Source organism: Phoca vitulina, unplaced genomic scaffold, assembly GCF_004348235.1.
Source record: "Phoca vitulina isolate PV1807 unplaced genomic scaffold, GSC_HSeal_1.0 scaffold106, whole genome shotgun sequence".
Lineage (NCBI taxonomy): Eukaryota > Metazoa > Chordata > Mammalia > Carnivora > Phocidae > Phoca > Phoca vitulina.
In genome coordinates this window covers 790,148-800,432 of record NW_022589809.1, presented here as the reverse complement: position 1 = coordinate 800,432, position 10,285 = coordinate 790,148, and the positions used below count along the sequence as shown (strand labels likewise).

The following is a 10,285-nucleotide window of genomic DNA, read 5'->3' as shown; positions in this document are numbered from 1 at the left end:
ATCTTTTACTGAATGAAAGTTTTAATTTGGATTAAGCCCAGTTTATTAATCTTTCTTTTATGAACTATACTTTTGATACCATGTGTGGGAACTTTCTGTATGATCTGTGATCCATTTGCATTTGTGTTTATGATCCATAACTTTTGCATAAGCTATGTGTGACTTAAATGGATTTTTATTTTCACCAGTGGATGTCCAGTTGTTCCAGCAACTATTGTTGAAAAGGCTACTTTTCCTCCATTGATTTGTTTCTGCATTTTTGTGAAAAATCAGTCAGGCATGTTTTGTGACAGCCTATTTCTGGGTTTTCTATTGTGTGCTATTAATCTCTGTGTTTATCCCTTCTCTAATAATTCCTAGATTTAGTTACTATACCTTTAATAAATCTTGATATCGGGTAGACTGATTCTTCCCTTTTTATTTTTCATTTTTTTCAAAATTGTTTTGGTGTTTTGCCTCTCTAGTTTAAGGACATCCAAAGACAACACTGAAAGAGTGAAGAGGCATGCCTCAAATTGGATAAAAATATTTGTATTACACATAACTGGCAAAGAGCTAATAGCCAGAACACATTAAAAATTTCTACAAATGGGGTCCCTGGGTGGCTCAGTCAGTTAAGCATCTGACTCTTGATTTCGTCTCAGGTTGTGATCTCAAGGTCCTGGGATGGAGCCCCTGCATCAGGCTCCATGTTTCAGGATAGACTCTGCTTGAGATTCTCTCTCCCTTTCCCTCTGACCCCCACACTCTCTCTCTAAAAAACTATTCTACAAATAGATAAGGAAAAAAAAAGGAACAATCCCCAGTAGAAGAATGGACAAAATACTTAAAGAGACACTTGTTAAAAGAGGATGTACAAATAGTCAGTGAATATAGAAGGTGTCCTACTTACTCATTAGTAACCAGTGATATGCACCTTAAAACACACTGAGGTGTCACTAACATGTCCGAGGTCTAAAATTTAAGCCTTGACAAATTACACACTAGGGGAGACAGAGCACAGGAACTCCACTCACTGTTGGTGGGAATATAATTGATATTTTCAAAAATATTTTGAAAAACTGTTGGACATTTTTCTTACTAAATTTGAACATATGCATTTTCTAAGATCATAATTTTACTCTTAGGTATATATTTGTCAGGTGTAAGTGCACATCTATACCAAAAGACATGTACAGTAATACCCATAACCTTATTAGTAACAGTCCCAGACAGGAAGCAATCTGATAACTATCCACAGGAAGTGAACAAATTAAGTGTGATGTATTCATAAAATGGGTACTATATACAATGAAAATTGATAAAAGCAAAATTGAGCAAAATAATATAGAAATAGATATACTTACGGTATGATTACACTTACATAAAATTCAAAAGAAAGAAAAAAAACTAGTCTATAGAGTCAGAGCAGGTAAGGTTTATCTTTGAGGGGGTGAAAGGGAATGGTTCATGAGGGGCTTTGGGATGCTGGAAATTTCTTTTCCTCCCTTCCTTCCTTCCTTCCTTCCGTCCTTCCTTCCTTCCTTCCTTCCTTCCTTCCTTCTGTCTTCTCTCTCTCTCTCTCTCCCTTCCTTCCTTCCTTCCCTTGGATGGTTACATGGGTGTATCCATTTTCTAATGTAAGCATATTTCTCTATGTAAGATACATTCCAATGAAAAAGGTAAATATAGGCTTTCAAATACGTACTACCTCTATTTCTTTACCCACTCTCCCAAGAGAACCTAGGAAGAGTGAATGAAACAGAATGGAGGAGTGAGAGGCAGATGTAATTTTGGGGGTGAATTGAGTCAGAATAGTATTACAGAGGCAAAAAATATGCAAAAGAGAATATGATTGCCAATAACTACAAAATTAATGTTAATGATCTACTGATGAGTCATCAAAAAAAATCATACTCCATTCTCATTTCTGGATACCATCTTGGATGTCATTTTCCAAGTCCAGCTTTGAACTTGGGCTCTCCCCAGTGAGTACCATATGAGAGAATGCATAGCTTGGTCCACTTTTACCACCTTTTTGTTTCTGAAGATGTGTCCAGATAAATCACAAAATGATTTAGCAGTGATTTATAACTAATGTCTATGGAATTTTCACTGTGTATGAGCACTGTGAGAAACATTTTATTTTATTATTTTCTTTTCTTTGAGATTTACTTATTTATTTAAGAGAGGAGGAGGGGCAGAGAGGGAGGGAGAGAAAGAACCTCAAGCATCCTCCCCACTGAGTGTGGAGCCCAACATGGGGCTGGATCTCATGACCCTGAGATCACAACCTGAGCTGAAACCAAGAGTTGGACGTTAATTGACTGAGCAACCCAGGTGTCCCTTGTGAGAAACATTTTGCATGGAATTATCTTGTCATTTCATCATCACAACAATCACTTGAGTTACATTTTATTAATGTTTCCATTTTACTGATAAAAAAAGGAAACTTGAAGAGGTTAGACAACTCGTCAAAATTATAAAGCTATTGAGAAGCAAAGTTGGAATTGAAACCTCAGTTGGTCCTTTTCTAAAGCTTTTACAGCCAAGCAACCAAAAATTATTGGCCAATTTAGCTGTTTCACATTATTCTTCTCTTAAAGATATTCCATCCTAAGCAAGCGGGCTTCTGTGACCTTTTCCTGATTACCTTCCCTCTCAACTAACCAGGTTTTCAAGGTAGAGGCATGAGGTAATGTCGATCATTCTCTTTGTGAGTTGCTTCAAAATTTTCCTCTCTTCAGGAACATCTCAAGAAAAGGAAGTAAGTAGAAGCATTTATAGCTCATTATATTAGCTGATATCATTAAAATCCCCCTGAGACATCAATAGGAAACTTTGAACTTAGAGTTAATAAAAATGCACTCTATACTTCAAAACACAAAGATATCCCACATGGATAATAAAATTTCCCAAGACAATCTGTTTAATTGATCCAATTGAAATCTTTTTTTATGACATAGTATCTTTAGATTGTTACTCAAACATTACAAGTTCATTTAGAGGGGACTTTAAGGATAAAGAGATGTAGGCATAGAGCAGTGGTTCTCAAATTTGCCATGCAAAAAATATTTATGTCTTTAATCCATGCCCATTTCTTCAATAAATGGTGTTGGGAAATTGTGTAATCATATGCAAAAAAAAAAAAATGAAATTGGATCTCTAACTTATACCATTTAGAAAAAATAGCTTGAAATGGATTAAAGACATAAAATGTAAGACTTGACACTATAAAACTTCTATGAGAAAACATAGGAAAAAGGCTCCTTGATATTGTTCTTGACAACAATATTTTTGGATATGACACTGAAAGCATAGGGGTGCCTGGGTGGCTTAGTCGGTTAAACATCTGCCTTCAGCTCAGGGCATGATTTCAGGGTCCTGGGATGGAGTCCCGCATCAGGCTCCCTGCTCAGAGAGGAGTCTGCTTTTTCCTCTCCCTCTGCCCCTCCTCCCACTTGTGCTCTGTCTCTTTCTCTCTATCTCACAAAAAGTAAGTAAAATCTTAAAAGAAAGAAAGCATAAGTAACAGGCAAAATCAACAAGTGGGACTACATCAAACTAAAAAGCCTCTTCACAGCAAAAGAAACAAATGACAAAATGAAAAGGCAATCTACAGAATGGGAAAAAAAATATTTGCAAACCATATATATGATAAGGTGTTAAAATCCAAAATATATAAGGAATTCATACAACTCAACAGCAAAAAAGACTCCTCAAAAACACTCCCCCCAAAAAAGCCAAAAACAAAAACAAAAAACAAACAAAAAGCCAAATAACATGTTTAAAATATGCATAAAGCGCCTGAACATTTTTCCAAAGAAGACATTCAAGACATAGCCATTAGAAAGAAGGAAATCCTGACAATGTGACAACATGGATGGATCTTGAGAACATGAAATAAATCAGGCAGAGAAAGACAAACAATGCATGATCTCACTTATATGTGGAATCTAAAAAGCAACAACAAAAAAGCCATACTCATAATAGAGGCATAGGAACAGCAAGGGGCTGGGGGTGGGGTGGGGGAAAAGGATATTGGCCAAAGGGTCCAAACTTTCAGTTAAAAGATGAATAAATTCTGGAGACTCTAATATAGACCACAAAGACTATAGTAACAAAACTGTATTATGCTTTAAAGATGCTAAGAGAGTAGAACTTAAATGTTCTTACCACACACATGCACAAAGTTAATTATATGGGATGATGGAGGGACTAGTCAACCCCATTGTGGTCATCATTTCACAATGTATGTCAAATTATCATGATGTGCACCTTAAACTTACACAATGCTATATTTCAATTATATCTCAATAAACCTGGAAGACATGAAGACCCATGTAATAGAAAAAAAAATTTGGAATTCTAACAAACTCCCAGGATAGCTGATGATGCTGATCCCAGGATTACACTTTGGGAATTGTTGACCTGGAGATATTAAGGGCTTGCCCATGTTTTGTGGCTTCCTACAAGGAAAGTCAGGGCCAACCGTAGGGGCCACCTATCAGTCAGCTCTCTGACTTTTTCTTTGTCTCATTATTTTTATTACTGTTCAAAGACCAGATAATTTTCTAAAATTCCTGTAAATTCTAAATATGTGTAGGATTGTGCTTTTAAGAATTTTACATTCTGTAATGGGAATGTTAAGTACTTAATTGCTGAGATCTCACATATATACCCAAACTAAAACAAACAGAAGCAATCACAAATACATGTATCCGAAAACCAAGATGCAGACTTCAAAGGAATTAAGAAGATTTATTAACAATTATAATATTATATCAAAATTATTGGTGCCCAAAGTTAAGCTATGTTATGTGAATCTCAATCTATTTAGAAGTAGGTACAAGGAACTAACATATGCCAAGAGTTGTGGATTCTTCTAGAGTGTTTGGGAGGTCTGCAGGGGGCAAGAAAAAGCAGCCTTGGCCCCTGGAAAGACATATGCACAGTGACTGTGGACAGGAAAGGGTAGACATCATCGGGTCACTTGAACTGGACTGGACTGGCCAGACAGCAGCCTCACAATATGGTGCCACGCACATAGAAGTTGTACTATACACTGGGTGTAGAAGAAGAAAAAGTGAATTTTCTCTCAGCATCTCAATATGACAATGACCAACCTGAGAGTTTCCTACATGTTTTCTCTTGCTCCATTCTTTCCCATGTTGGAGGGTGCAGATTCAACTATTTGGGCTTGCTTGTCTCCCTACAATTTCATGGTTTTACTTTTGTGAGTCCAGGACCAAATGAAGAAATTGATCTGCTTTTATTTTTACATGAAGCCCCAAAATCAATTCTCTCTTCATGAAAACCCGAGTCTCTTGATTGGGAGCTTTCCATGATGCCTCCCTGAGGCCTTTATACATGGGGGACTGGGCCAACCTCTGGATGAGAACACTAGTCCCTAATGTCCTAGCTCTGTAAACAAGCTGTTATCTGTCCCCAAGCCCCCAGACTATTCCAAATTCCCAAGGGGACAGGATATCACATTTGCCTTTTCATCCCCTTAGTATGCACCAATAAAATGACATTTATGTAAATTCTTAAAGCTCTTAGAAATAGTATGCTTCCCTTTCCCCCTGGGGGTCACCTGCCATCTCCTTAGCCCTCGGGTACCTGTATATATGTGTGTGACATAAAACATGCTGATTTGAAACGTGGCACTCTGCCACTCCCCACCCCCCCCACCCCCCGCCCTTAGCTGCAGAAGAGATGCCCCTTCAGGTTGCTCTGGAGAGCTTCAGCCCATAGTCAGCTATTCATCTATGCTGTGCTACTTAAAGATTCATTACCATTTCGATGGGGCAGACCTTATTTCTGTGCTCATTCCCTCATCAGAGTTTTTGTTGGAATTTCTTTTGGAAAACCCAGAAACTAAAAGGGAGCAGAATTAGTTGCCTTCTCCCCAAGAAAACTCCTGGCTGATCTCTGGAATTGAAGTAAGGAGAGCTGACAGAATCTGGGAAAAACAAGAGTGAGGACATGGATAGGAGGTTTGTGGTAGCGATGAGTTTCAGTCCTGTATCTTCAGTCCTTTGTATGTGGATATATAATTGTCTTGTGTGCTAGTTCTATTAAGGTTTATATCTATTTGGGCACCTGAAGGGATTGAGGTTTCTCAATCCCACTTTGCACATTAACTCCAGTTTGGAACAGAGTTACTGCATCCAATTCAGAAATGATTGAATGCACCAAATTTGAACAAGTGGATCTATGACAAGTAGAAAAGGAGAGAGTACATTCTACTTGCTTCCCCATTCCTAGCTAGGCCAATCCAAAGCCATCCCCTGACCTTGATGCATACACATCAGATCATCTTTTCTGATTTCCCCAACGAACAGAACACCTCTGTGTCATTCTGTTTTGGCACAGTGACCAATCAAGCATTGCAAGGCTTCTCCAGCAATGCTGAGAATGATCACAGGCTTTTCTCTATAATGATGGATTTTTTGTTAGGCCTTTATTGTTAAGCCTATGTGCAGATTAGTGGAAGAAGCAGTAGGAAATGACCACCTTTAAACAAGTTTAAAATGATAAGAACAGGGGCGGGAGAAAGAGTGGGAACTTTGAGCTAACGGGTAGGACTGGCATTATGGGCCTCCCTAACACCGAGATCCTAAGCCTGCCCACTTTGCAGGGCTGCTCTAACCATGGCTCGGAACTGTAGGTGGAGAAGCTCTGGGAAACATCTGATCTATTGTAAATGTGGAAAGAATGATGGCTTTTAGGATAGACAAAAAATAGCTCCACTGCTTTGTATGAAGTCCCACTCAGTGGGCACAGAATATCATTCAGCAGGTTCTCCTCGGAGTGCTGGTGCAGAGTTGGTCAGAGAATCAAGCTCAACGAATCAATCCAGCTTCATACCTTTAGGCCAAAGCTGTCAAAATTGGTGTAGACTTGTAACGTCATGTGTTCACAAAGTGACTACAGGTTTTGGAATAGCAGTATCCCTTTTAAGTTTCCATTTCCAGCAGCTCCATTTCATCGTTCAGACTAAGGATATGAGCTAACACATGTGAAAAAAACAAGTACGGTAATTTATACTTGAAATACCTGTGGGGTGACACAGAGGACAGCCTCTGGATATTGGACATGAGAATGAGCATCAGGTCACCTTGCAATGAAGGAATAGCTTTGAGAAATGTCACCTAGAATAAACATATTATAAAGAGATAAATGTGATAACTTTGCAATTTTGCTGAGTCAGGCCCTCAGTGATGCATGTTGCTAAGCAATTTGTGTTGAGTTTCTCCTTGCCACTCATGGGACTCTCTTGAGCTTGGATGAAAGCCGTGACAGGTCTGGATACAGACATGCAAGTGATTCTTCCCAACCAACACCAGCAGAGTGTGTGTGGGAATGTCTCTCTGAGTACTCTGTTCACACAGTGAGGTCACGCAGTCTTTGGTTCTTGGCTGGCTGTTTCTCATCATTCTCTGCCCCCTTCTGTGTCTTCATGGAGCTTTACTGGGGGTCCTATGCCTGGAGCAGTAATTGGGGACTTGCAGAATTCCTGCTTGCAAACCCAGCTGGGTAGAGTTCATAAATTCTTCACAGTCACGCTAGACAGGTGCCGAGAGCAGCCACATAGAGACACACACTGCAGAATATTTCCGTACTCTTGTTCCCGCAGCTTCCTCCTTGCATGTTGTGCAAAGCCATTTCTTAATGGCCATTGGCATTTTCCCTCCCCACAGCTGATACGAGCCCGGTGGACTCTAGTGCTATAAGGCTGAGACCCAGCAAAGCGCTTGCCGTGAGCTATGGGAAACATGTAGAGCTGAGAATATTCAGGGCCTGTGCTGATGCCACCAGTCCTGTAGAGCCGTGAGGTCTGGGTGGGGGTGTGACAGGATCTAGCCTACTTTCCAGCGTGCACCAGGAGAAGCCAAGGCATGGAGAGAGGAACTGCATATCAGGACACAAATGTGTAGATGTGCCTTTTACAGAGACAGAGTACAGTCTATCATCTCAACTCTTTCTGATAGTGAGTGTCAAATGTTATTGCATTTAATCTCAATAAAATTACGTGTTGTTAAGGAACTGTGTGACATGCATATTTGTGAACTCCCTGAATGCCATCCATGAGTTTGGTTCTTTGTGTCTATGCAAGTACTACTTTCTCTTCTGGAAACATATTTTGCTCAATCTGCCACATGTAAAATTCTTGTTATTTGGGAAACAACCAAAAAAAAAAAGACCCTCTCAGGTACAGCAGTGTCCCTGAACCTAAACTCTTCTATAGGGACTTCTCTGATCAATTGGGAATAATTTGAAGCACATTCAGCTTTTTAACAAATCTTTTAGAGAACTTTTACTTCCTCCTTTCTTTCTTATTATTTACAATCATTCACCAAGGAGGGTAACTTCTTGAGTTACCCTCCTCTTCCTTCCAGGAGAATCAGACACACTGCTTTGCATAATATAGGTATCAATAAGTGTATGCTAGGAAAGTGTGGAAGAGCAGAAGACTCTCCTAACTTCATAGACCCACACATGGAAATTGGAGAGTGCTGGGTAGCATCTTCATTTGCTATCTTATCCAATACTTGCTTGTGTGTTTCCATGACAGCTGGTGAAGACTATGGGAAATGACAATAACAGCTACCAACAAGCATTCATCTTGCTGGGCTTTTCTGATCACCCTCGACTGGAGATAATTCTCTTTGCTTTTGTCTTGGTCTTCTACATCTTGACCCTTGTGGGCAACACTGCCATCATCTTGTTGTCAATCATGGATGCCAGGCTCCATACGCCAATGTACTTCTTTCTTGGGAACCTTTCTTTCTTGGACCTCTGCTTTACAACCAGCATTGTCCCCCAGCTGCTGTGGAACCTTTGGGGTCCAGAGAAGACCATCTCCTACCATGGATGTGTGGCCCAGCTCTATATCTACATGGTGTTGGGCTCAACTGAGTGTGTTCTCCTGGCTGTCATGTCCTATGATCGTTACGTGGCCGTCTGCCAGCCGCTGCACTACACTGTGGTCATGCACCCACGTCTCTGCCTGCAGCTGGTGACTGTGTCCTGGTTCTGTGGCTTTCTAAACTCGTTTGTCATGTGTCCCCAGACAATGCAACTCTCCCGATGTGGGCGCAACACAGTGGACCACTTTCTGTGTGAGATGCCTGCTCTTATTGCCATGTCCTGTGAAGACACCATGTTTGTGGAAGCATTTGCCTTTGCCCTGGGTGTCTCTCTTCTCCTGGTGCCCCTCTCCCTGATCCTCATCTCCTACAGCATGATTGCTGCTGCTTTGCTGAGGATCAAGTCAGCCACCGGGCGCAAGAAAGCATTCAACACCTGCTCTTCCCACCTAACCGTGGTGTCCCTTTTCTATGGGACCATCATCTACATGTACCTGCAGCCAGCCAATAGCTATTCCCAAGACCAAGGCAAGTTCCTTACCCTCTTCTACACCATCGTCACTCCCAGTATCAACCCCTTGATCTACACTCTGAGGAACAAGGATGTAAAGGGGGCAATAAAGAGGCTCCTGAGGGGAGAGAAGGGGGCCAGGGAAGCCTGAGGGAGAAGAATGCTGGGGTAATGGATGATGTTCTGGGGTCTCTCTCTTAGATATATATGTGACGATGTGGAGAGCAAACTTTCAGAGTAGAGGGAACACAGCTGGGCATGATGATTTTGAGTGTGACCTCATCCCCAGCCCTCTGGATGTGAAGTAGTTTTCTTCAGTTTAAAGGCATCTATTTTAGGAAATCTCTCCTTTATCCATCTTTGGGCTTCATCCACAACTGCAGGGGACTGGGGGTACTAATTCAAAGCACACAGTCTGCAGATTAAGTCATGAGATGTCAAATAAAAATGAGACAACACCAGCAGCCTCCTCTGGAAGCTCCTTTATTTATGACTATGGTGGTTTTTCAGAGGTGGGCAAAACAACATCAGTCAAATTATAGGACTCTGCCTAGATGTAGGTTGTTTCTTCTTAAGTGAGGAGTTTCCTATTTTTGTTTTTTGTTATTTGGCTTTTTAAGTTTTTATTTTAGTTCCAGTTAGTTAACATACGGTGTAATATTAGTTTCATGTGTACAATATAGTGATTCAACAATTCCATACAACACCCAGTGCTCATCACAAGTGCATTCACCATCCCTTATTTAACTCATCCCCCCCACCTCCCCTCCGGTAACCATCAGTGTGTTCTCTATACTCAAGAGTCTTGATTTGCCACCCCCTCTCTCTGTCCCTTTTTTTCTTTCTCTTTCTCCCTTTGCTCATTTGCTTTTCTTTCTTTCTTTCTTTCTTTCTTTCTTTCTTTCTTTCTTTCTTTCTT

At 40.5% G+C, this 10,285-nt stretch overlaps 1 protein-coding gene across 1 annotated transcript; it reads left to right on the top strand.

Moving 5' to 3' along the window:
- Positions 1–8,572: 8,572 nt before the first annotated feature.
- On the top strand, positions 8,573–9,517 carry LOC116627943 (putative olfactory receptor 2W6). The gene has a single exon (XM_032397920.1). The coding sequence runs from the start codon at positions 8,573–8,575 to the stop codon at positions 9,515–9,517; it is 945 nt and encodes a 314-aa protein (XP_032253811.1).
- The last annotated feature ends 768 nt before the right edge of the window (positions 9,518–10,285 follow it).